This window comes from Buteo buteo, chromosome 13 (assembly GCF_964188355.1).
Source record: "Buteo buteo chromosome 13, bButBut1.hap1.1, whole genome shotgun sequence".
Classification (NCBI taxonomy): domain Eukaryota; kingdom Metazoa; phylum Chordata; class Aves; order Accipitriformes; family Accipitridae; genus Buteo; species Buteo buteo.
Window position 1 is genome coordinate 18,381,976 of NC_134183.1, and position 26,854 is coordinate 18,408,829.

Genomic DNA, 26,854 nt, shown 5'->3' on the forward strand with positions numbered 1-26,854 from the left:
AGAGTTTCAAGGGAAGTGAACTTTGTATGTGGAACATATTTTCCCGAGACTAGTATGTGATGCCCCTGGTAATGTGTTGATACTGAAATGATATTAAAAATATCTTAGCTTCAGATCTTCTGGGTCTTTGAATTTCTGAACCTTTGTCATCTTACTCTGTGTATCCATGCTATATTTGGACAGCTGACTTGCTATTTTAGACACCTCATTTGGATTTAAATAAAAACAGCTTGTGTTGAGATGATTGCTATGCTACTGTTTTAGCTGAAGTGAATTTGGGTGTGTAATCAGACCAATGAGTTAAAAAAAAAAAAATTGGGGGATGCTGTCTTGGGCTGGCTGCTGCCAAGCCTGCTGCCAGCTGTGCTCCCTCCTGTCACACCTCCATGAACCTGTCCCACAGCCACTTCTGCACCAAGGCAGCTCTTGAGCTGCTCCAGGTTACAGCCAGCCATAGCATCAGTTGGCACTGTTTTGTTTTCTCTTAGTGCCCAGGACTGGAGCTGGTGGTGGCCAGGAGCTGCTTTGTGTGGTAAGGAAGTTTCCCCTTAATCTCCAGTAAGAGCCCTGCAGTGGTCCCAGTCACAAATCGATGCTAGCTGGTGTAGGTTTCCAAATCACAGCCTCACCATTGGAGAAAAGGACCTAATTGCTTTCAGGTTTAGAAACCAGGCATGGAAATATGGTACACCATGTCCTGCTTCACACAGGCTTCAGGTGCTGAGGCCAGGTCATTCAAAAGACCTGTGAGGACCCTCAGCTGAATGAAGCAAGGTTGTATCTTTTCACAGTATCAGGCACTTGGATTTAGCCTTAAGTGATTATGGAGCATCCTCTGAGTGTGTACTAGGGTTTGGAGAGCTCTGCAGTGCCTTGTTACTTGTTGCTGCGGTAGACTCCTTTCCCTGTGGTTTGCTCTTAACCTGTAGTTTTTCTTTTTCCTCTGAACATTGATGCTACAAGTTTCCATGACAACTTCCAAGCTGACACATAGGTGCTGTCCCTTCAAAACAAAAATACTAACATGGGTATTGTAGGACACTGGCAGTCAGAGTTGGTGACCTGGAGGGATGTCCCAGGGATGGGATTAATTTTTAACTCTAGAACAGATTCAGGCAGCTGACTTGCTGGGACCACTCTCCAGTGCAGTTCAAAAAAACCTTGGTATGTGTGAGACTAAAATCCTAACTGTTAGACTTGGACAGAAGTCAGATATCTAGTTCGTCTCTCCTCCATCATGATATTTGCCCACTGGCCCAGAAGAGAAAAGACAAGCGTGACATGTTTTCTGTGTGTAATACCTTGGCTTGACTAAAAAGGAGACTGTAGAATGGTAATACATCCAAAAGGCATTATTTATTATTTTTCCCTTCACGCTTTCTTTCTTAGTCCCACTGAGAAAACTCACCATCCCTATTATGAGACAGCCTTTATAAAATTGCAGGTAATTTTTTTCTTTTCTTTGTTTGCAAATGGAGGAGGAGAGCCTGGGAGCAGTGCTTTAAATGAGATCAGTTACACAAGTTGTATGAGGAAAGTGCTGGGACATGCGAGATGGAGAAATAGCCCAGAATGAATAGCGGTAGCAGGTCTCTGCAGGTCAAAGCCTGGCTTCCCTGCCCTCCTGGTGGTGACCACTGCTAGCCAAGTCCTTGCTTAACTCAAACAGCAGAAGCAACTTCCATAATAGATAGTTCACTTCTGACTCTTAGTTGGATAAACTTCTCAACCATCATATAGCAGTTCAGGTAAATGTATAGAGTTTCATCTCTAGCATTGCGCTTTCCTCCCTTTTTTTGTGGTGCCTTGTATTCCTGTTTTTATAAGCAGTTACCAAGGGAAGGTAGGTGTGTGCTGCTTTTTCTCCTCCATCCTTATGTGCTTATTCCCAGAGCTCTTGTTTTGGAGGATAAAATCTGGAATGCATCTTGAATAGAAACCAATGTTCTCCTCGCCTCAGTGATTGCGTTGGAGGTAGAGGCTGTGGGATCATGCTAGCACTCTTGAGCAAATTCTATTCTTTTATTGGTCAGACATTGCAGTTATATGAGACAGCACTGACCAAGCATGAACTTAAACTGTTAAAGTTGGTATTGGCAAGCTTTATACTGGATCAGATGTCATCTTCCATAGCCAGGGTGCACTCTGTATTGCTGGGTAGCTGAGCAGAAAGGTGGTTGTAAAACCATGGCTGATCCAGGCGAAAGGTGTTCTCCTAAGTTCGTGTGTCACTGGGTGTTGAAGATCAAGGAACTGTGATCTGAAGTTCAGCCTTGGGCGATGATGAGTCATAGTGACAAGGTGTCCTGTCCTTCCTGGTGTTCCAAGTGCTGGCTGAACCCGCAAGGTCGGCTCCTCTGAAAGCTGGTAAGGGAGCCTGTGCAAAAGGTGTGTGCTGGCGTATTTGAGATTGAACAACCAATGACTGCATGTAGATGTGTTCACCCTTTAAAACTATGGTTCCCTTCTGTGTTTAAGCTTGTCCCCCAGCTTCTGTTAGTGGGTTCGGAGCAGGAGACAGTTTGTTCGTAATTATCTCCTGTGACATTGCCTTCTTGAAGTGTGGCAGTAGCAAAACCAAATGCTGCTATTTGCAGGCAGAATTACCTTCTTTTATTTCTCCTAAAGTAAAATATCAAGACTCCTGCCCCATGCAGAAAAGAGACCGTATGGGAGTAGGAAAGGAAGAGATGTGCTTGGCAGTAAGCATGTATGTGTTGTCTTTTCCCCTTTGCAGGATAAAACATTTGGGGCGGGGAGCATGACTGGTAGCTGGAGCCTGTGGAGAGGTGTTTCTGTCCACTGTTGTGTACCAGTGATGTTACAAGCAAACCCGAGCAGCTAATTAGTGAATTTAAGCTCTGCTTTTAAATTTGCAGATAGTGACCAGGGATTTATGTCATTACTGAGTACTTCCAGTACTGGTTGTGTTTAGATACACACTAACCAGAGTTAGTTGTCCCTATATCGGTCTCAGCAGCTCCTGTTATTTGTCACTAAACTTCAGAAGGGATTCCTACTTATTTACCTGCCACAATACTTGGCACTGGGGGCTAGTTGAAATCATCAAAATAAATTGCTCAGGTTTTGATCTCTTGTCAGAAGGTAGTTGTTGAAGAGGAAAATTGGTCCCATGTCTCCCTTCTGCTTTATGGAGTTGAAAGGTTAAACCCAGAGAGTTAGTGTGAGTTTAGCATGCCCCTGCCCAAGGATGCTTACACCTAGCTGCTGAATTGTTTGCTAAAGCAAGGATCCAGTTTCCTGTCACAGATGTATCTCCCAACCTCAGCAGTTAATTTAAAAAAAAAAAAAACCAAAACCCACAAAGATTTTGCTTGAAATGACAAGCTTGTGCTAAGAAATTAGGCAAATGGTTTGAAGCAATAAGGTACCAAGGCTTAATGAGTTAATGCTCAGCAGCTAGGCAGAAATGTCTGTCCTTCTCTCCTAGTCTGCCCAGTTTCAGGTGAGAGCTCTGATGGCTACCTTATTGCATTTGAGGTGAGGTGACTCAGCTGAGGAGGTGAACATGCTCCTGTTGGTGCTTGTTCTGTATGCAAAATCAAAATTTCTGTACCCCTCCTGCTGTGTTGGTATGAGAGCATCATCAGACCTGGTGAAGTATCTGATGTTCTCCAGATTGCAGCTGGTGCCTTTTAACTGGTAGATCTGCTGTGGAGCTCAGGCATTGATTCAGTGCTGACACCAAGAGAGCATCTGAATAGTGGAGGAAATAAATGGGTGCCAGAGTATTCTGCCACTTCTTTTTGTAGTCAGTGCACTAACCAATGTAACTGACTCCTGGTAGGTGGGTGTTGGTCATCCCTTTTTGCCTGGATAAAATGTGTGTGCAGTGATGAGTGTCTTTGGTTTGCCTTATTTAACATACATTAATGTGAATTTATTTTTTAAGAAGGCAACACAAAACATGCCTTGCATTTGAGGTGTTTGGAGGGTGTTGAGCCCAGCATGGCATACAGGAGTGCAGGACTAGCTGAGAGCATTTCTGGGGAACTGATATTTCTTGTTCTTGGGCCTATTATCAAGGTGCATGGCTGGAACATAAAACTAGTCATGTTAATACTGACTTTTGTAGTGGTAAATATAGCAACTGAGCTGTAAGTACCTATTTTAAAAGTGCTTCTCCAATATTGAGTTCCCTCACTGCTGAGTGAGGGGGCTGACCTTTGGCTGATGAACACATCACTCTGGGTATAACAGATGAGAGGAGGAATGACTGAACTGTCATGTGTTCATCAACAGACATTCTGGCTTCTTCTGGTTGGGTTTCTTCTGGGTTTTGACAGTCTTTTGTGTGATGACAGACCTGCTAAGTATTTATTGTTGATGCTGGCTTTCTGCCTACTACTTGGCTTGCTTATCCTAGCAACTGAGGCAGGTGGGTCTGGCACATGAAGCTGAAAATAGTTGTGCTGCCTTTAAAAATCAAGAGATCTGAAAATAGGTTAAATGTAGTCCCCCTGCAGAGAAAGTTTTATGCCTTGCTTTGGGAAGAATTTGTGTGATTATATCCTTCAGGAAGGATCCCAACATGCAAAATCTACTCATTTACAACTCTTACGATTTACCAGAGTTGACTAACACAAACATTGCTGCTGCCAGGTAGCATTGGATCATCTTGTCAGTCTGGGTTCTTCAGATACTGTTTAATACAGAACAGAGCGGTGTGGCTCAATGATATGTTGAAATGTAATGCATCAGTTTAAACACCACGTGTCAGAGATTAAATTGTCCTAATGCATGTTGAAATGAAAGTATCATTATACACTTGGAGCTCTGCAGCAAGAGAACTCCAGTTAAAATACTCAAACTGCTGCTCACGCATGAGTACTTACTGGAATGTGAATGTTGCTGCCTGATTCTAGATGTTAAGAGGCTATCTATACAGTACTTATTTTAACAAATAATTTTAGAAAGCTGTATAAAAATTGATGTCTATCTGTATACCCCAGTGAGATGTGGGAGGCAATGAAAACACTTCCACAATCTGGAAATGGGCTGTGGGAGGCTTCAGGTTTCCCATTCCAGTGGAGTTCTGACTCCAGAAGTTGGGTCTAAAAGCCTAGCTGGCTGGCTGTCTTCCTCTCTTACTGAAACATGCAATCAAGAAGGCAATAAATACTCAGGTACTTTGGTTTGATTCCGGATCCTGTCCTTGGATTATAGATTTCTGTCTAATTTAGTAAAGCAGGCTGTAAGCCAAGGTGTAGGTTGGGTTGAAATGCTGACAAAGCACAGTTGATTTTGGGCTGGGGATCAACAAGGAAAAGCAACAAATGCAGCAGTAGTGGAGAGGTGGATTCTGAAAGTGAGGTGTAAAAGAGGCTCTGTCCTTGATACTGCGTTCACATGGTGCTTCCCAAAACGCGTAGTATGTAATTAGTGCAGGGCTCAGAATGATGCACCAATGCAAATATGTTCTTGACCACTGAAATGCAGATGAGACTTTTCCCTGTTCAGCAGAAAGAAATGTTAGCTGAGTTACTGTGAGACCAAGCAAGTCTGAAATTGGAGTTCAGTCTTGTGGCCTCCCTGTTAGCATGCTTAGGGCATTATCCATCCTGTAGCATTTTAATATTAGTGTATTCAATGACAACTGCATTTTGTAGTTTTGAGCTTGTTGATAACACTTAATGAAATAGCCTGCAAGGAGTCTTGAGATTACTGGAACAGCTTGATGAAGGACCATTTTTGGAAGGACATCGCTTGGTTAACTGACCTGGTAATCACTGGAGAGTCATCAAGTGATACCTCCCCTTACCAGTAATGACTTCTGGTGCCCACAACTCTGCTTGAACTAATGTAGAATATGTAATGATGCTCCAGCCACGTCTTTTGTTGCCAGCACTAGCTCTTTGCCAACAAGTGCTTTAGCAGGAGCTGGAGTATGAGCAGTGCTTCGAGTTTATCCATGTTCTTATCAACATTTTGTGTTACCTGCATGGATCTGGGGGCTCTTAAGTGTGATGACAGCCATTTCTTTTCCTTTTTTTTCCAAGGCAAGTGCTTGCTGCAGTGAATTTGGCACAGATTCCCCTGCCAGCTAAGACTTCTCATTGTACAGTACCTTGCGTAAAATGTTCCAGGCCAAACAGGATTTCCACAGATATCCAGATAGCATGGGGTATCTTGGGTGAAAAGCATACAGGATGAGACACAGAACTGGTGTGATGTGCTTCTTCCTGTGTCTTCTGTCTTCTCTAGTACATAGACTAGATGTGGGTAGGAAATGATGCATGATGCAGACAGAGGAAGAGGAGAGGGAGACTTAGTGATGGAGTCAGAATGTCTGCACCCTTTTTGATGTGTCTGCTGACTTAGAGCATAGTCGTGGATGGATCACCTGGTTGCTGTGTTTCAGATCTGTCAACTGGATTTTGTGAACATGCCAAGGGGGTTAACTCTGTGTATGGAAGTACCTCAGCATCCTCTGCTGAAAACCTCAGTCCGGAGGACTGGGATACTGTGCATTTGTATTTGTCGTGTTATTTCTGACTAAGTATCGTCTGGGGTCACTAAATTCAGCATCTTTCTCTCTCCCCTTAGCTGAAGCTTGAAGATCGCTCTGTGGTCCCTCGAGATGTGGTCAGACATATGAGCTCCAGCGTAAGTGCTTTTTTCTTTGTCCCTTTTTGGTTGTGATGCTGCTGCATGGATTTCTAAGACTTGCCAAATTGCCTGAATGGAACTGAACAGTAATGCTTTGAGCATGTTCTATTTTTAGTGTGTTTGATAGACCTAGCTGCACCCTTTGAAAATGAAATGCTGATAAGGCTGCCTCTCTACTGTTGCATATCTGCAAAGGTCTCCTGAGCAAGCGAGCCTGATAAAGTCAGGTAATGAGACAAGATGCTTGTCTATCCTGCCATCCTTTAAGTTTTAAATCAATCAATTCTGAGATGTGGGGAGTGTGGACCTGCTCCCCCAGACCTAAGGGGGAGGCTGGAGTGGAGGCAGATTGCATTACTGCTGTGTGCCTTTTGGTGCGCTATGGTAGAGAATTTGGAGGAAATAGTCGCAATCTACAGTGAGCACCATCTTGTCCGATTTCTCCAAAAATACAGCAAATCCCAACGCTGCTGAGGCATCTGACACAGCTAGGTTGACAAAGTAAGCTGGTTCTTAATCAGCGGCCTATAATCGTGACCTTTACTCTTTCTGGATACTATTTTAAGTCCTAGTCATTCTGTTCTAGTGGTACAGCACTTGTGCTTATCAGAGGTGTGTGGATTTGTTTTTTGTGTAGGAAATACCGAAAACGTTGTTCAGTATTGATTATCAGATGTGATGTGGTCTCTTTAGGAGCTTAGCTAGGTTGGCAATTTCTTGCTGTTGCTCACACCTAACCTATAACCCCGAGCCATATGGCCTGCCATGTGTGTGCCTGTATCTTCTCTTGACTTGCTTCCAGCAATGTGGCTACCAAGGTTGTGATGAAGCAGGCAGCTGGCCACTAACTGCTGCAGTTGTACCACATGGTGTGCAGCCTGGTACAGGGATGGGGAAGGCCATTCTCTGATCTGGGTGTTTTGTTTTTTTCAAATAAAGCCTTTTTTGTCAATTAAAAAGAAAAAGTAAACCCACCCCTTTTCACAAAATGTTCCAAAGAGGAAAAAAAGGGAGGAAGAACTTGAAGGGTAATTTGAAAAATGCTGAAACAAAACATTTCCTTAAGAAACTTACTTGCTGTCTGAAATGGAAATTTGGAGTCAAGTATCTTACTAAAACTGCAGCTTTATGAAAGTGTCTCGATCCAAAACAATGAACAGCTAGCAAATTGAAATATCAGCTGTTCATGCCATTGTACCTGGCACAGCTGGACTCTGTAGTGTATCCTTCTTGCTCAGAGAGATGCTTTGAGTCCTGTCTCTCAACTGTTTGTCCTCCAATGCTTCCTAGTCATTTTAAGCTTTCAGGACAGCAAGTTGTTCTCCTCATGGCAAACATGGATGTGCTGCTTTTGTTTGCAATTTCAATACTGAAATTCTATTCCATATCTATATAAGGTGTCTGTGCCCATGGCAGGGGGGTTGGAACTAGATGGTCTTTAAGGTCCCTTCCAACCCAAACCATTCTATGATTCTATCTGAGTAGAAATTGGCTTCTCTGGCTTGCTGCACATATATCGGTAGATATATGACCCAGCAGTTGTTTTGCATGCTCATTTATTGTCTGTTTGCATATTTAAACACTGGCTTTTGCTTGACCATTTGTACTAGTGGCTGATAATTTTTTTAATTGATGGAATGGTGAGGGTATAACTCAATTTCTTGTCTCTATTCAAAAGCATAGCAAATCTGAAGATGACTTATACTTTACCTTACCCTCAGCTATGTTTTAAATGTCAGTGGTAAATGAAACAGTAAACCCCTTCTATCCCAAAGAAAACCTTCACTTGTAATTTTTGGAATATATCTAATTAACAAGAGCATTTAAAATAGAAAATCTGCAAGTGTTGGTCTGCCAGATTCAGGAAGTGGGATGGTTGCCCTGCACCAGTTGGCCTGGCAAATATGCACAGTGTGGAACTTATTCTGTATTCACCACACTCTCTTAGGGCTTGTTTTTAACCTTGAGTGGGAAGGACTCGAAATCCTCTGTTCCTCAAGAGAAGAGAGCTAACTCAGATTCATGTGCTTCTCATTGAGCACTGAGTGTGGGGAAAGACTGCTTCAGGGGGTAATGCATAAAATGAGATAACTTTCTCTGAATGCAGTTGGGCCTGTAAATCTAATCCAGCTGGATGAGAAGTGGTGAAAGTGGCAGAGTTCACTTTTCCAGGTGATATGCTAATTTGGGGAGAAGATTAGAAGTAGGTCTGTAATCTGTCAGACAGCTGGATTTTGTTGCTTCAAAGGGTGCTGGGCTATGCTGTCCCTTTTAAAAAAAAGGAATAAGAAGGTAGTATGAAGTTCCCCTTATTAGAAAAGAGTGTTGAGGGAAAGAGTAGAAGGATGGGAGGTAGAAGATAGGGGATTGCAGCCTATGCTTGCTGAGCTGCTGTTCTCTCAGATGGGAGTTTGCTGGTCTGCCTTAAGGCCTTCTCTCTGATGGGGAAGGAAGAGAGTCACTTCTCCATCCATTCAATGCTTAAATATTCAATATATCCAGCATGGTGCATGCTGTCAGGGTACCTGAAGAAGCAGGAAGAAAGTCTAGGGAGTGCACTTAATTCTGGTGTGAGTGGGGCTTGAACCCATCAGCTCTTCTAAGAAAGATCAGTCACCTCCCTTTTCCAGTTCTGCTGTTAGGGTTGATGAAAACTGATTTTTGTAACCGAACTGTGAAATGTCTGCTCACTTCATTTGGCCCCTCCTTTAATGGGAGCATCTAGTGAACAGGACAGGACAGTTGTATTCAGGCAGGCTGGTGGGGAGCCATGCTCTGGCTGTAGACCTTCCCTGGAAGACAAGAGACAAGTTGGCAACTTCTCGCTCTGGGACTGCGTTGCTGAGCACTGCTATGATCTCATGGAGTGATTCAGCAGAACCCCTCAGCCTGCAAATCTGCTGTGCCTGTTGCAGGCCAATGTTTCTTGTGACAGTGAAATAAACTCATAATAAACAAAGGTTCAGTGGCAGGTGAGGGAGGAGAGCTGTGACTCAACAGCCCTGTAGCTTCTGGGGCTGCTCACAACATTGAGCTCTGCTTTCTTAACCACAGACAGTGCTCTGTGCTTGCTCAAGCATTTTGCAACTGGAAGGAGAAGAGCTGAACTAAACCTGGTGCTCTTTGCCCATGACTAATAGCACCCAACTGTGTTAGATGGGAGGCAGGCTTGTAGGGTGGTGCAGGCACCTTCTCTGTAGGGAAACTGTCACTTAGAGAGTGGGCAGAGGGTGTTGCTATGTGTCAGTCATCCCAGTCCTGGTTTTATTTATTACTTGTTATTCTTTCACCATCAATAAAAGAAGGGTTTGAGGCCCAGAGACAAGATGATCCATAGAAACCACAGGTGTTGGATTGTATCATGTCTCAGAGCTGCTGTTGGCTACTGACAAAAGGAAAAATTAATTCTGTAATGCTCAGTGTAGGGCAAGGAATTTGTCTCTTGAGGTTTTTTTAGTTCTGGCTACCAAGCAATCTAAAACACAGGGCCTGAACTGCAAAGCATGGGCAGAAGGTGGACTGGGCATACTTAATTTACCTTAATCTGGAGGAAAAGCAGGGTAGGTGGCTGTGCTCTAGCCTGCAGAAGCTGTGGGTTTGTTGAGCAGGTGCCACTTCTGAGCAGGCCTTGCTCATCCAATGGCTCCAATCATGCTGGCAGCAGCTGTTGTGAATCTGATGTAGTTCTGGCAAACCCTTTTCAGGTGAGAGTTACGGTACAGCTCTGCTGGGCTCTTTCTTGGCAGCCTGTGCAGGCTTCAAGCTATGCCAGGCTTTGCTGTCTGTCATGATGGAGTTATAGCTGGGAAAGGCTCCCTTTGCTTCCCAGCCTTTCTAGAAAGAAAAGGGAGCGATATGTGGAGCAGCTGGAGGGAGTGAACCCCTACTGCTTTGGGCTCTGCCAGCCTGGCTCTCCCAGCCATCCTGGCCATGCAGGCACAGCTAGGCATGGGCAATGTGTGGGGCAGGACACGCTTTCTCTGCATTGCTGCCTCCTCTGGAGCCATGAAGCTGCAGAGCACAGCGTTTGTGTGATGTGAGGAAGGGGACTTGCAGGAGGCAGGTGGAAAGCAAGCCAGCCAAATGGGCTGAGCAATCTGTCCAGGAATTATCCTGGACTGTGGGTGTCTGTAGGGTGTCTTTGCCCTGACTACCAGTCCTCAAGGTGAGACTGGATGAGTTGAGCACCAGCAAACTCCTGGACTCCCAAAAGGGCTGCCCAGGGCTCTGAGTGAAAGCCTTGAATAAATATTTAATGTGGTCAAAAGAACAGCATGTTTATAAGTGGACTGAGCAAACAAATCCACTTCTCACAGGGTATAAGCCCTTTGAGTGTTATGCTCAAGTCCTGTTGGAGAAGAGACCTTGATGTTTGAGATAAGGACAGCTTCAGAAGTTACTGATACCAGGGCATTTGTCATGCTGGCCCTCAGTCAGCTTTTATAATGGACTTGTGGTCTTTAATAAAGAAGAGTATTGATTGTCCCAGCTGTCAGGAGGCCAGGGCAGCTGCTGCATTTGACAGTGTTTGGGTTAGCAGCCCTTCCTTGCAGGCCTCCACCATATGTGTGAGCAATGCATATGTGCATATTGTGTGCTCCCTGCCAAACTATCCCCAGAAGGCTCTTGACAGCATGCATTATTTTCTTGGGGACAAAAAAGATTAAAACTTTGCTAAAAAGTGAGGGAGATAATGACAACCATCTCGTAATTGGACCAACTGTAAATTATCTGGCTTGAAACCTTGAAATCTGGCTAAAGGTGCCAGTTTGTTGGGGGGTTTTTTGTGGTTTTTTTTTCTTTTAGTATGGCAGCAAGTGAAGACCATTTATAATGTCCTGCAAAATCAAGCTTTACATGAGAAGTCACAGGTAGCTTTAAAGAATTTCTCTTTTGTTCTAGGGTTCATGATCTACCCCTACTTTTGCTGACTCAGGGCAGTAACTGCAGGATGGTCCTATGGAGTTGCAGAGATCTGTTTAGTTGAATAGACCAAGGAGCCAGGCAGATTTTAAAGCAAATAAATACTAATCACCTGACACAGTGTTGGCTTATTTGACCACATGCAGGAGTCTCTGGGCTGCTGCTTTAGCAGCCATTGCCAGTTTTAACTGGGAAGTAAACACTACAGGTGTTTTAATAGTGATCTCACCTTCTGAGTTGTCTTAGGGTCATGTGAAATACCCCTTCAGAACTAGGGCCTGAGGGGTAAGAGGGGGTTTAGTCTTGAAAGTTTATTTGTCTCTGCACTTCCGATTTGTACATAGAGCATGTATGTAGGACCTTCCCTAGGTGATAAACCCTTTTTCTCTTTTGTGTTTTCAGGACAGCCAGTGTGGAACTGTAATTGATGTCAACATAGAGTGTGCTGTGAAGCTGGTAGGAACCAACTGCATCCTCTACCCTGTCAACAGCAAAGACCTGCAACATATCTGGGTGAGAATGCAGCCAAAATACATGTGGGAGCCAGGGCTTGGTGGTTTGGAGGGATGCTTCTGTATTTCAAGTAACACATGCAAGGGAAGCATCCATATTGTGCAAGATGCATCTGCAGTTTAGTTTTATTTTAAACTTTCTGCAAGCATCTTCCCTGAAAGAAGATGATGCAGCATCACCTCATCTCCCCATCTGTTCTGTATTTCTGATCACATTGCTGAGACCAAATTGACTTGAAGGGCTAGGTTGACATTAAATTGAGTGAGAACTTCTGCATTGAGATGGGCTGATGTGACAACCCAACTGGGGCATCCCCATGGCAGTGGCAAAGAGCTTTCAAGCTGCAATATCGTTACTATTTAAAGAGGCTGTAAAAATGCTGAGATGAGTCGAGCATCTTTCTGTTGAGCTGGAACAGTCTGAAAGGTATCTGGTTCTCCCTCTTGAGTGGGTGGGTGATTTCCAGAGACTAGGTGGGGTAGGATTTCATCATTATTTTTTCTCAGAGGAAAAGATAATTTGGGAGTGAAGAGCAGGAGTGTCACAACCCATCTCAAGAAACAGCCTGTGGAAAGGCAGTGGGATACAAGCTTCTCTGGCATGGAAGATGAGTCTCAGTGATAAAAAATAATTGTTAATATTAACTGAAGGCAAGTGTGAGTATGCCTCTGCTTTGCAGAGCACTTCTTGAACAGAACAGGACACTTGACTTAAACTTAAGATCCAAGTTTAAAAAAAATCCCAGGGAAAGCCTGAGTTGTTTAACTGGAGAATCCAGGCTATGAGCTGACAGTCAGGCAAACTCTTTGATGTACCTTGATTCCAGTTTACAGCAAGATCTGCAGTTGCTGTCATAAGTCCCTCTGAGATTGCTATCTAGTCTGCATTGTGTGGGTACTTACTTAATGGTTCAAAGTACAAGGGTTGATATTTATATGGTTTTGTTTTCCTGTTTTCTTCATAGCCTTTCATGTATGGTGACTACATAGCCTATGACTGCTGGCTGGGCAAGGTCTATGATTTGAAGAACCAGGTCATCCTCAAGCTTTCCAATGGAGCCAGGTACTACTTTCTGTTGAACACTGTCCCCCTTGGCTTTCACAATCCTGATCTATTTTAGGAGAACTAGGCTGGGCTTCATTCACATACTGATAAGCTATCTGCTTGCTTTATCTTCAGATGTAGACTAAGAATACATCTTTCTCTGAAAACATTGAGATTCATTGTTCACCCTCTGGAAAAGCTGTTAGCTGGAAGGTGGCAATTTTTTTCAATCCCAGCAGATCAGTGCTCCAGAAGTAAAGCACATTGGTCTTTAAACTGTGCTTCTCTTCTGGAAAAATAGCTATTTATAATGGATTGCTATTCTAGACCTTTTCTCGGTAGGAGAGCATAACTTCACTGAGATGCAGGGAGGATTCTTACCTTAAAAGAAGGTCTGTGAAAGTGTAGAAACTTGCAGGCTAGTGTTTCTTATCAAAGATAAAAAAGCAACCCAAGATTGAACAGCTTTGCTTTTACACTGCTATTTGCAACTGTATTAGGAATGTTTTTTCAATGAAGGCATAATCCAAAGTCATCTCTCTAGAGAGATTTAACCAGAGATACTGAAAGAAATATCTGCTTAACTTATTTCTGCAAAGCCAGCAGAAGGATCTGAATTCTGTTCCTTGTGCATGTCAGACAGTAACTTGTGAGCTAACCCCCTATGAATTCATTACATTCACTCTTACTGAGGCCTGTCTTGTCCAACAAACTTTTTTTATTGATGCAAGGGAAGGAAGGAACCAGTGGAGGGCCAAGAGGCTTATGGGCCTGGCAGCTGGGGAATAACCCATCTGTCTTGTAAATTGAGTGTTGACATTGATGTTTAAAAAAAAAAAAAAAAACCAAACCCACAATCCTGCAGCCAGCTCTGAGTCTTTCTAAGAGAAGTGAGTAATGCGAGAGCTAAAACAGATGATTGGTGGATGCGTCTGTGATTTTGATTGTTTCAGTGTTCGGTTAACTCAGACTGGAAGACTATTACACATATGTTAAACTGGGAGTGAAAAATAGCTACACTTCTCTATCTGTATCGCCTGCAGTTACTGGTGCAATATAAAACCTTGCTTGGTATCTGTTACCAGCTCATGCATAACTATGTAAAATGAGGTAACTGTTTTCAAAATCTCTTCCTAATGAATCATTTGAAATCTCACCAGAACTCACTCTGGAAATGAAGCTGTTGCTGAAGCAAGTATACAGAAATTGCCTTTAGGTTCCAGCATCAGTGTGAATAACAAATGGGACCTTTGCAGCAGGCAAATCTTGTCTAGTACCCTGCATATTACTTGTTTTTTTTACATGCTGAATGGAACCTTTAGATATCAGGCAGTGCTTTAATAGCTTGTCTATGACCAGTTTTGCTCTGGACCATAAAGGCTCAGTGATGTACTGCTGGGCATATGGACAGACCCCCTCAGGCAGTGTCAGTTAATTTGGTGCTGTTTGCTCTTGAGGTGAATGGCTCTGGAAATGCAGCTCTCTTGTCTGTTTTCCAGGTGTTCTATGAGCACAGAAGATGGAGCCAAGCTGTATGACGTTTGTCCTCACGTCAGTGACTCGGTGAGCTTCTGGTTCTCCTGAGAGTCTTTTTGATCAACTTCATCTTGTAAGATTTTTATGGAGGAGGGAGGGAGAAGGAAAAACTATAGGCACTTACTAATCCTAAAAATTAAAAGATGCATCACAACTGAAAAGCACTTCACTACATCTTCACTTGAAGTAAGTGTAACAGGATGTAGCTTAAAGGTAGTATAAATGAGCAGGTTTTGAGGAGGTATTACAACTAATATATCCAACTGCTTTCCTTGCAAACAACTTGCATAACAGTCAGATGGCTGATGTCAAGGCAGTTCACTGTCTGCTCATTATATCTGTACATGCTTGAAAACACTCTTACTCCATTTAATGCTTTCAAAATTGTTCCCCTTCTGGAAAAGGGCATATTGTTTAAAAGGTGTTCCGCTAGAAGCGTGTTTCCAGATCATGTAAAATACCGTCTCTCTTGTTGTTGTAGTCCATTGCATTCTCTGAATGGAGACCTGCCACCATACTGGCATTTTTCAAATCACGTGGTGAGGAGGGGTTTGCTAGCTTTTGGCTAAAACAGAGTTCCCTGTGTGATGATGGAATCTAACCTCTCTCACCTTCAAAGGCTGACGACGTCTTGCTTGTTCTTCCAAACAGCTTCAGTAGGGCCTCGCTGCACTCCTGGCAGCGGTATTGGGAGTTGACCGAGAATGGCATCTAATTCTTAAGAACTAGCAATGTAGTCAGCTCTTAGCCTTCCCAGCCTTCAAAGCAAAGGCCCCTTTGATCTAAAACTGCACTTCTGTTCAAATTTGATGCCTGTTTCTTGAAAAGTAAATGGAATATCAGTTTAATAGGATGTGCTGCTGTGGTTTTCTTGTTCTGTACAGAAAAGGAGTGCTCTGTTGCTAGATATTCTCCAGTATCTTAGTCTTTCCTACTTTGGGTTGTGCAGTATGTTTTCCACTTGCTAAATGAATGTTGTAGCAGCATCCAGCTTCTGGTTACCCAGTTTTGAGATACCTTGTTTTGAGTGAGGCTGCCTTTAAAGTGTACATAGTCCTCTGGAGACTTGTGGTTTGGTCAGAAATGTGAGTTGTCTCCACTGTTACTCTTGATCCCTTACTCAGAATTGCCTTGTGTTAGATACTTACCTGACTTAGATCTTGTCACACTGCTCTTATCGTTTCTGACAAATTACAAGACTTGATACAGTTTTATGCTTGGTATTTTATCTACTGTAAACTGCTCTGTCCGCCCCCACATTCTGAATCTACAGCTCATCAAGTCACTCTAAATATCAGTGGGAAAGGAGAGCAATTGTTGTGTTTACAGTCCTGTTTTGTTTTCAAAGAACTATCATATTAAGTAAACCGCCTAAGACAGGAATAATACTTAGAAACTTAATTTGATGAGCAGAGGAGTGAAAGCAGGCATCCTCTGGCTCTGAAAGCTGTACGTGCTTGAATTGGAGCATGGAAAAGAGATGGGTGTCCTTGTCCAGGACTCAGCCCGCCTTGGCTTCTTTTGTTACTGAGAACATTTGTGTGGAAACATGCATCTTGCTTCTTGCAAGTACCTTTGCTTCTCCCCCACTGAGTCAGTCCTGTTCATATGTGTGACAGAGTGGGTTGCTATAGGAACTGCTGGGCAGACTTCAGGAGAGGAATGAGCTTCAGGAGATGGGCAACTTACAGACTTCACCTTTATGGTTAATCTTACTGATCACGAATGAGAGAAGAGAAACACCAGAATCTTAAATCTGAAGAGTCCTTTATGCTGTTTTTTTCCCCCACAGGGTCTCTTCTTTGATGATTCATATGGCTTTTATCCTGGGCAAGTCCTCATCGGGCCTTCTAAAGTCTTCTCCAGTGTGCAGTGGCTCTCAGGTGTGAAGCCTGTTTTGAGCACAAAGAGCAAGTTCAGAGTGGTGGTGGAGGAGGTAAGGACTGACGAGCTGACACATGGCCACCTTCTGCACAGAACAGTCCCTGGCTGGCATTCTGGAACAGAGTCAGCTTGCCATGGTAACCTTCCAAGAGCAAATGCACTGTGGCTCTGTTCTTCTGAGGTGACAAATTTCTCATTGTGGACTGACAGGACTTTTGAGTGTCATTTGGCTTTACCTCCCGAGGGTCCCTGCCGGCACCCTGTAAGGTGATGGCCTGCCAGTACACTTAGAGGCTAGTACTGCTGATTGTTAGGGTAGTAGAAGCACCTCTTCTATTGAAACTTAATGTTGCATGCTATCCAAAAAGGGAGAAATGTTGCTGACTCTTTGCTGAAAGAAGGAGCAGCTCCAAGTCCACTAGCATGTCTCTTTGTGATGTTGGACTGCTGATTTGTATGTACTATAGCTTCCTTCACAAGCCAGACATAATCTTTCTTGAAGTTAAAAACTGTAGAAACTCTTGGTGTTGCCAAGATCCATGCTATGGGAGCACTGTAGTTGGTCCTGAATGTGGTGAAACTGCACTTGACCACCTTAATTGATAAAAGGAGGTTTGCCACTTTCCTGTGTGTAAACATTCAGATCCTAGACACTGGTCTAGGAAAGCCTCTGAAAAATTAAATTGCTTTCCCTCTCTTACATTGTAGGTACAGGTGGTAGAACTAAAGGTTACTTGGATCACTAAAAGCTTCTGTCCTGGAGGTACTGACAGTGTGAGCCCTCCTCCCTCTGTAATCAGCCAGGAGAACCTGTCCAGGTGAGATTAGTTGAAAACCCCTTTTCACTCCCAGCACCCAGGGCCTGCACAGACTGAGTGATATGCCTACCAACTGATTGGAGACAACGCTGCTCTTTCCAGTGGGTTTTTTGCCTTGTATGCCTGTATGTTCCAGAGCTTCAAAAATGTGAGAGAATAGCTTCCAAATGAGTTTAGCAGACACTTGAGTTACCAATACAGGGGCTAGAATCCCAGCAATCCTCTCCAAGTACTCTCCAGTTGACAAATACATAGAGGAAAGTGGTGTCTGGCAACAGCTCACTTCTTCCCGTGTCCTTCCACTTGTCTGAAGCAGGCTGCATCTTCTAACTGTGTGTGCAGTAGGCAGCTAAGGTGTCCTGCTCTGGACCCAGCCTGGTGCTGAGGAAGCATCTGGTGCCCTCTGCAGGCTGCAGCTGCAAAAGTGGGCTGGACAAAACTCAGAAAGAAAAGTCAGATGAGTAATAGCACAATGCAGTGTAGTTCCTGCCTGGAGCCTATAAGGAAGCTGGAGGAGAGGAGCTCTCCGATGACAGCAGAAAAAAAACAATGCCAACTTCAAATGTCTCTTGGCAGCTGTCCCTGGGAGGGGGAGCTAGAGGGAGAGGAGTGACTGGTGTTCTAGCCAAACCCTTTGTATCCCCACCCAGTCCCTAGTGAGACTCCCACTCCTCCTTTAGAATTGTGTGCCTGGAAAAGATTTGGTGTGGTGTTAGCTTCTGTCACCCCAGAAGATGTGCAGTTGGCATGAGGTCATGCCAGCCTTGTGAAGACCCTGGTCACTGCTAGGTTCTGTTACCGCTTTTGCACTTTGCTCATGGCTGTCCTCCGGTTCCACCAGGGTAAAGCGTCTGGGGTGCTTTGACCATGCCCAAAGGCAGCTTGGGGAAAGGTGCCTCTATGTGTTCCCGGACAAAGTGGAACCTGCAAAAATCACCTGTGAATGTCCCGAGAGGAACTGTGTCCTGGGTGAAGGATCAGTTGCCAAAAAGGTGAGTTGAGGGGTCGAGGGAGGCATTGACTTCTCTAAGCATTTCTGGTCGCTGTGGCTTTTAAAGCAGAAATCTTCCTGGTAGTCATGTGGTCTGAAATGTGAGTCTTGAAGTGGTGGTTGTGAAGAGTAATGGCTTGTTCTTGCCAGCAGTGAAGTCACCTTGTACAGCAGTCTGACTGCACTGGGTGAAGCACGCAGCTAATGCCATGAGGGAACATGAACAGGACCTTGAATGTAGAGGTGTCACCTTGCAGGGGTCAAGCTGTGTCAGAGCTGGTGTGCTCTGACAGCTGGGAGTGTTAGACATGTCATTTTCATTAGCATGACCTCAGGTTTCTCATGGAGCTGAACTGTTCAGTTAAATCCTTGCTACAGTGAGACAAGAAGTCTTTGCTTCCTAGGCCAAATGAGTCATGCTATGGTTTCTACATGCTGGCTGTAGAGCAGCAGCGTTCCTAGAATAACAGGATATCATCAGTGTGGATGGTGACCTCCCTGCATAGCTGTGTCTGTTACATAGATTAACTTTTGCAGCTTCTCATAACCTTTCCTAACAAAAAGTTCAGAACATGCTTAAAATAGCCTTCAGGAGCAAAGCTTACTTTCCTTGGACTGCTCCTGAGTAGAGCAGTGGTGAGATGCTGGTTGTAGAATATTCTGGTGCAGGTGAAATGCGCAGAGGCCCGTGGGGTGCTGTTTTCCTCTGTGTACGAAGCTAGCCATTCCCCAGATTGGCTGGCAGCTTGGTGAGTGTGCAGGCATGTTGTCTAACCTAGGTCTGCTTTCTGTAGGTGAGACGGCTGCTGAAGAAGCAGATAGTGAAGATCATGTCATGTTCCCCTGAGTCTCAGGGTACCAGTGAAGCCCCTGATAAAGAGTCTGCTGCAGCTGCTGACCAGAAATCAGAAGAGCTTAAGCCTGGATCAAAGTGTGAGCTGGATGACTCTTCCAATAGTGCACTGAGTCCTGGGGAGAGAAAGGAAGAGCAGCCTGAAGAAACGGGGAAGGAGAAGGGGGGAGCAGCAGCACGACAGCAGCAGCCTCCCTTTCTGCTGAAAGACGAAGGGTCGTCAGACTACCGGCTTCAGTCCGTGGAGCAAGATGCTGATGATGAGGCAGCTGATGACACTGATGACACTAGCTCTGTCACCTCTTCTGCTAGCTCCACTGCCTCATCTCAGAGTGGCAGCGGCACTGGCCGCAAGAAGAGCATCCCCCTTTCCATCAAAAACTTGAAGCGGAAGCACAAGAAGAAGAAGACCAAGATTTCACGAGAGTTTAAGCCAGGAGACAGGTGAGTTGGATTTCCAAACCCAGATATACTTGCCAAAATCTCCCTTATCGAAGTTCAAATGTAAACCACCTCCTCAGCTTGGGTGAAGGATGGTGGTGTGCCTCATTTTAGGACACTGCTTGGTAGTAACCACAGCGATTATCTTGTCATGACTGTGCAGTGGCCTGTGTGAAATCAGTTTGGTCTCAGTCCAGCTTCTGATGAAACTGGGGCCATGTGATGTGACACTGATGCTATTCTATTTCAGCTATGCCTCAGGGCATCGACAGAGTATCTGTGCTGTGCTAGACTATGCAGAGAAAGAGACAGGTGAATAAAGATCATACAGCTTAAATATGACACTAATTGGTTACCCCATTGGCAGCTTCTGCAGAGAAGCTGAGGACAGACCGTGCTAGCAGGAATGGACAGCTTATCCTCAGAGAGCTGTCTCCAGATCAGCACGGAGGTCTGTGCTGGCAGGGGTTCACACTGCAGTGGTCTCTGTTATCCTTACTCTGCTCTGGAGAGAGATCTGCAACTTTTGCCAGCAGTATACTTTATATTGGCTTTTAAATTAACAAAGTGCACTCCTTGAGCTGTGGAGGAATTGATTTCAGTAGCTTGGGGGAGGGAGCATTGCATGTATCTGCCCATTTCTAGATAAAACTGGATCTCTGCAGCTTTTACCTTTTACCTAACTTGAATGTTTAAAATGTTTTCAGGGGATGCAAAGGTATCAGACAGCTGGCTAGCCTGTCTTGCTGGCTTCCCTGGGCTACTTAGCTGTATGCAGATCCTGCATCAGAAATGAACTAGAGCAGATATGTGAGAATCCTCCCAGAAAAGTGACATTATCATCATTCAAGGGATCCAGTAGTTGAAGGCCATGAACTTCATTCACATTTTGTTTGGATATTTTAGCTTTGCCTGTGTGCAAGGATAGTTGTTGCTTTAGTCCTTGTGAGTTTTGGATAAATTGGGTTTGAAGGTCACAAACATGAGCAGAGCAGTGTTTGAGTGGAAGGAAAAAAGGGGGGAGTGCATGATATAGTGCCTGGGAACTGATTCTCAGTTCACTTTTCACTTCTTGCTCTCCTGCTGAGTGCCTCTACTTCACTAAAGATTTTGCTAAGGAGAGCTTAGCTAGTACACCTGGTAGCTTTCTGCAGTGTACAGGCAGTGGGGAGAAATCCCTGTGACAACACTGAAAGATTCCTGTGCTGGATCTGGGCAGCTCTGTACAAGGAAATGCAGAGATCAGATGTTGGAACACTTTGCAGAGATGACCATGTCACAGAGAATAAGAAATACAGGATTTTAAGCACACATTATGAAACGCCAGCTGATACTTTAAAGGGCATATGTGGCAGCTGGTCACAGCTCAGTATGAGGGGTCTTCACTGCTTGAATATTCAGATGAAGCTGGTGAGACCATCAGTAGGTGTACTGCCAAGCACTGCTGAGAAATGCAAAGCGGATGGGCTTGCTGCAGTTAGTCACCAGATCTGATGTGTCAGCTCATGGGCATCTGACTGCAGGGGGCCAACTTGGCATGTGGCTTTACCATCATTTAGTGACCTGCTGCAGCTCTCTGGGCACCACATAGACCTCTGGCTATTTTTTAGTGAGCATATACAGGGATTTTTATTAATGTCAAGTCATGATTTTTGTTTGTGAAGCTGCATAAACTGTGCTGCAGACAGGAGACTATCATTTCCTTGGGTGGCCTGCCTTTCCACTCTCCCATCCTCAGCTGCATATGCCCCCACTTCCCCCAAGGAACCATCTATTGGCATGCCACCCACCACTCTTGACCTGTTACAGAGTTCCTTCTCTAATAATTTCTGCTGTTGAGTGCTGGCCCTACTAAAAACTTCATATTATTTCTACTTTAAAATATTTCTCTGACATTCATAAAAACAGTGCTGGAGGAAAACAGTTGTATTTGTCTATTGAATCTTCTTTATGGTTTGCCTTGAAACCAACATAAATGCAGCACTTGTATTATGTCTGGAAGGCCTGGCCAGCAAAACAAAGACAAAATTTAAAATCAGCATGGGATTCAATTTGTTCTGTGCCGTAGGAGACATGAAAATGGTGGAGGGCTCATTAGAAGAGCCTGTCCAGCTAGATTGCAGCTCTATTCCTCCTGCCCCCAAGCAACTTGCCTCTTCAAGCAACTCTGTCAAGCTCCACAGCAGAGTACCAGCATGTGGTCCATTGTTGCATGTTTGGGTTTCATTTCTGAGCTGCAGAGACACACATGTATGTGTTTGAACAGCTGGGAAGGAGACTTGTCTCCTTTAAACAAAATCCTTTTGCTTTACCCACATTCAATGTGTTGCCTCTTTTTTTTCTTCTTTCTGGAAGGGCTGAGATGGATGCTGCTTTATCTTTCCTTTCCAGTCCCATGCTCCTAGCTTCAAAGACTCCTCAGAGCTGCCAGGCTAGAAGGTGCTTCAGTGGAGAAGATCTTAAGTTTCAAAGTATTTGAAGTTCCTGTCGTGCCTCTGCCAGGGGTAGAAAGTGGGTGCTGGTAGATGTTAATTTGCTCCAGTAGGAATAAAAGTGAGCTCAGCATCAGCTCCCTGGAAAGTAAGTTCTCCTGCAATATAGACTTGTAGCAATGTAACATCTGCAGTGATTGAGAACCCGTCAAAGCAAAGCCTGCTGTGTAGCTGCTTCCACTGGGACTAGATGGGGTTTCCTGACTTGCTTCCCAGCCTGCTGATATGTGTACCTTTGTGTTGCTGAGATCCATCTCGATTCCTGATGTTTGCAGCATCATGTTCTGGTTGTGCTCATGCATGTTCCCTCTGGTAACTCGTTTTGCCTTTCTGTGTTCCCAGGGTTGCTGTAGAAGTGGTGACCACCATGACTTCAGCTGATGTGATGTGGCAGGATGGCACTGTGGAGACAAACATTCGCTCCAATGAGTTGATTCCAGTCCATCATCTGGACAACAACGAGTTCTGCCCTGGGGATTTTGTGGTGGACAAAAGAGGTATTGGGTGTCAAAACAATGGTCTCCTCAGGGAACAAACATGCTCTTAATTGCAGAGTATTCTTCATTCTGGATCCCCTAATGTACATTGTAGCCCTTTTTATGGTAGCTGTTAAGTAATACTCGCTTGAGGTAGACACAAGAGCCTAACAAGAGACAGTGATTCAGCTGACTTAACATGAATGCCAGCAGAGAACCATTCTCTAAATACCAAAGTTGAACTATGACAACAGGCAAGGTGTGGAAGGCATAAATGCTGAGGAGCAAAGCAAGGATTCTCAGTATTTCTGTAGAGTAGAGGTGGCCCACCTTCTCCTTGAAAGTGCAATGAGAAAGAGCTCTGAGCTCTCTCACAGAATGAGGGGAGAAGTTAACAGCTCACCTCAGGCTGCTTTCTCTGTATCGCTTGTCTATCATGACCCTCCATTTATTTTCTTGGAGGGTTTTGGGATCCAGAGGCATCTTCTTGCATCCCTTTTCTTCACCAAACCAATTGGTGACTCTAGTGAGGGTCACGGTACAAGTTCGAGGAGACTTAGAGCTTTTGGATGTGAAATATTGATGGCACACCATCTGGCTCTCGGGTCCTCTTCTTTTCTAGGAGGGGTAGGCCCTCAGCAGTGGGGAGCACAAGGTATTGTCAGGTTGGGAAGAGAGAAAGCTGGCTTAGCAAAAAAAAGACAGTTTTGCATGGCCATTTCTGATGAGTAATAGTCTGACTGGTCTAGTTAGGCATAGTTTGCAGAAACTAAAGTTATCCATCAGCTCCAGCTCTACAATTCTAGTTGGGCCTCTGGGAATCTGTATTCCTCTGTCAAACATACTCTCCAAGCAGTCTGGGAAGCCTGCAGTTCCTTGCATCCCCCTGCTAAGGATGCCAGGAGGTGGATCCCTGTCAGTCAGATAAATCTGAAAGATATCTGGATACCAGTGTGCTGGATAACAGCCCAGGCCTAGAGAGGTGGTCCAGGCCCAGCTTTGATGCCATTGGATCCCTGATGCATGTATACGCACATGTATGCCTGTCTGCATCCTGCCTGCCTTCTGCCTTTGTTATCCAGTCCATTTTTCCAGAGGAGCAAAACTGTTGCGGGTGGCACATTTCTAGATGAAGAGCTTGGCAGCCAGGGCTGCTCTTAGGGAGCTCTTGACCAGCCTGTCCAGAAACCCTTGGACAGTCTTGGTGCAGAGCTAATTTGGAGAGCAGAGCACTAAGGTGACAACATGTTTTCTCTTGGTGATAGAGCTTGAAAGTGGTCCCAAAGTGAATGTGTTCACCCAGTCCAATGCAACATAATCTTACTTTATCATCACTCCATGCCCCATTATAATGCCACTCATTAGCTGAGTACAATTTTGACCATATAGGAAGAACTGATTTTCCTCAAGCTATTCACAAATGGAAGGTTTCAGCTGTGAGAGCTTGGGAGCTGACAGCCTCAGTTGCTGTGCAAAGTCTATGCTCCTCCACCTAACTTGTCTATTTTCTTCCCTACCATTGTGACCCAAAAGCTCAGAGCTCCCAGGATCCGGGGTTATATGGAGTTGTGCAGTCTGGTGACCATATTGGCCGTACCTGTGTGGTGAAGTGGTTCAAGTTGAAATCCAGTGGAGATGATGTGGAGGTAAGTGCAGGAGCCAGTGCCTGTTGGAACCAGCTAAGAGAAAACAGCCACAAAACAGCACAAGCTTCACACAAACACAGATAAGCCTAGGAGTCAGCTCTGCAGTGGAGTTTGTCCTTGGGGATGGGAACAGCAATGTGCTTTTGGGCCTGGGAGGCTTAGCTAGAGGTGGTGTCACTTCATATTTGTAGATGCCCGCAAGGCAGCGAAGACCAAGCAGAGGTTTTACATCCCATAGTCAACATCAGGCTCTGGTAAGGATGAAGGTTTTTGCTGAAGTTGTCACAGACAGTTGATTTCTTGAGTTGACTATAAGAATTTTTCCTTCCCATGCCTTTGCTAGTTCATGGAAAGAGAATCAATCTATTGCATGTTGTCCTGCTTGCCTCTGCCAGGCACTATTGCCTATAGTCAGTCTAAGACCTTTTTCTTGGGTCTTATAGGAATGCTGTATTATGCAGAGTCTTGATAGACTGCAGTCTAGTTGGAGATTAGAGGGTGACTCAAACCACACAAATCTGGTGTACTGCTTTCTGCCTTAGGATGGGAGACCACATTGTTGTAACTGAGCAGGGCCCTTTACATCCAGAAGTCCTTTGTATCAGTCTGGCCTGGGATTGTGCTCTGCTTTATCTATTTCTCATTATTTGTGGGCTCCTAGCTCTCTTCCTCCAGGAGAAATCAAAGGAAAGATGTCTCCTATTAACTGCCAAGTTTTTTGTCAGACACTTTCTGTTGCCTTGGATTGTTTCAAAAATAAACTCTAACCCTTTGGGCCCCAGTGAACTGCTTTGAGAAATCTGGTTGCTCAGAAGGGAATAGAATGTTGCTCTTGCATGTCTCGTGATCATAGTGACATGGAACCTGAAGTAAAGGTGAGGGTGAGCAGATGAGACAGAATATCTCCTTCCTTTCATTGTTGTGCTTTCATTGATGTGCTACAGGATGAGGTGACAAGAAGGGCATTAGCAGCTCCTTGCAGGCTGTTGGAGCAACTAAAAATTGACAAAATATAACACAAAGTACTTTCAAGTGTTGAAGATGTGCTCTGAAGGTCAGCGCAGCATCCTGGGGCTGACATATTTGCATTCTGTCTCCGATGCAGCTGATTGGGGAGGAGGAGGATGTGAGTGTGTATGATATTGCTGATCATCCAGACTTTCGCTTCCGCACTACTGACATTGTGATTCGCATTGGCAACTCAGATGGAGCCACAGCTAAGGAAGATGAGGTAGGTTCTGGGCGCAGTTATGTGACCACATTGTCACCAGGTATTAGTGGAGACACTTGAAAGAGTCAAAAGCAGGGCCTTAGGCCCCACACAGGGATCCTAAACTCCCTAGCTTGCTAGTTTTGTATCAGTGTCCCCTGCTGTCATGAGTAATATATCAAATCTCTAAGTCTGGTGGAGGTATAACCTTGAAATCCTTTGACCTTGGTGACAGATTCTATAGCAGAGCAAGAACAAAGTTGAGACAAGAATTGAACATATGCCTGAGGGTTTTTGATAAAACTCTTGCTCAGGATTTCAGAGTAACTTCTAATATGAGGATATTCTGTGGGCTCCTGAGCAAGAGCGAAGGTGGATTTGTTGTGAAACCAATATTGCTTGTGTCCTGGTTTCAGCTGGGATAGAGTTAATTGTTTTCCTAGTAGCTGGTAAGGTGCTATGTTTTGAGTTCAGTATGCCAAGAATGTTGATAACACTGATGTTTTCAGTTGTTGCTAAGTAGTGTTTAGTCTAAAGTTAAGGATTTTTCAGCTTCTCAAGCCCAGTCAGTGAGAAAGCTGGAGGGGCACAAGAAGTTGGCACAGGACAGAGCCAGGGTGGCTGACCCAAACTGGCCAACGGTGTATTCCATACCATGGGATGTCACATCTAGTATAGGAACTGGGGGGAGTGGGGGCGGGGGATCATTCGCTCAGGGACTACCTGGGTGTCGATCAGTGGGTGGTGAGCAATTGCACTGCGCATCATTTGTACATTCCAATTCTTTTATTATTACTGTTGTCATTTTATTATCATTATTAGTTTCTTATTTTCTGTTCTATTAAACTGTTCTTATCTCAACGCACAAGTTTTACTACTTTTACTGATTTTTCTCCCCCATCCCACTGCGGGGCGGGGGGGGCAGTGAGTGAGTGGCTGCGTGGTGCTTAGTTGCTGGCTGGGGTTAAACCACGACAGCTCAGCAACAGAAGACTGGGGTTCTGGTTTTCATCTGAGTTATGTACATATTAATTCTGTTGAGCTGATTGATCTCCTGGGGAGGAAAAGGGAACAATTTATATTGTAGAGGATACACTCTTTGCTAGGAAACAGGCTTCCTTACTGTGCAGGGAAGACCTCCAGGTTTTGAGACTTCTGCCCTAAAAAAGGGTTAAAAGGTATAGTGTGGCTTTTCTTGTGGTTCTAGTTTCAGCAGCATGAAACACATCTGAGCTTGCTCAGCTGACCTAAATAACCTTCTTCCAGTGCAAGATACTACTTACTGTGCACACCCTATGCCAACTGTGACTTGTCTGTTCATGCCTGCACCTTCTCTGCTGGGAGAATGTGCTGTGAGCCCCTGATGCTGGGTGTTGGAGCGCAGGGGCTGGCAGCTG

General features: G+C 44.6%; 1 protein-coding gene across 3 annotated transcripts in view; it reads left to right on the plus strand.

Moving 5' to 3' along the window:
- UBE2O (ubiquitin conjugating enzyme E2 O) overlaps window positions 1-26,854 on the plus strand; it is a 67,517-nt gene that overhangs the window by 28,814 nt on the left and 11,849 nt on the right. For 2 of the 3 annotated variants that reach the window (XM_075044940.1, XM_075044941.1), the window contains 11 exons: window positions 6,568-6,627; window positions 11,956-12,066; window positions 13,031-13,128; window positions 14,610-14,673; window positions 16,439-16,582; window positions 17,239-17,348; window positions 18,190-18,340; window positions 19,134-19,636; window positions 22,468-22,622; window positions 24,135-24,247; window positions 25,353-25,478. In XM_075044940.1, the coding sequence (XP_074901041.1) occupies window positions 6,568-6,627; window positions 11,956-12,066; window positions 13,031-13,128; window positions 14,610-14,673; window positions 16,439-16,582; window positions 17,239-17,348; window positions 18,190-18,340; window positions 19,134-19,636; window positions 22,468-22,622; window positions 24,135-24,247; window positions 25,353-25,478 (1,635 nt within the window). Of the gene's footprint in view, window positions 1-6,567; window positions 6,628-6,771; window positions 6,858-11,955; window positions 12,067-13,030; window positions 13,129-14,609; window positions 14,674-16,438; window positions 16,583-17,238; window positions 17,349-18,189; window positions 18,341-19,133; window positions 19,637-22,467; window positions 22,623-24,134; window positions 24,248-25,352; window positions 25,479-26,854 lie in introns of those variants that run through there. The other variant, XM_075044942.1, reaches the window with a different exon arrangement.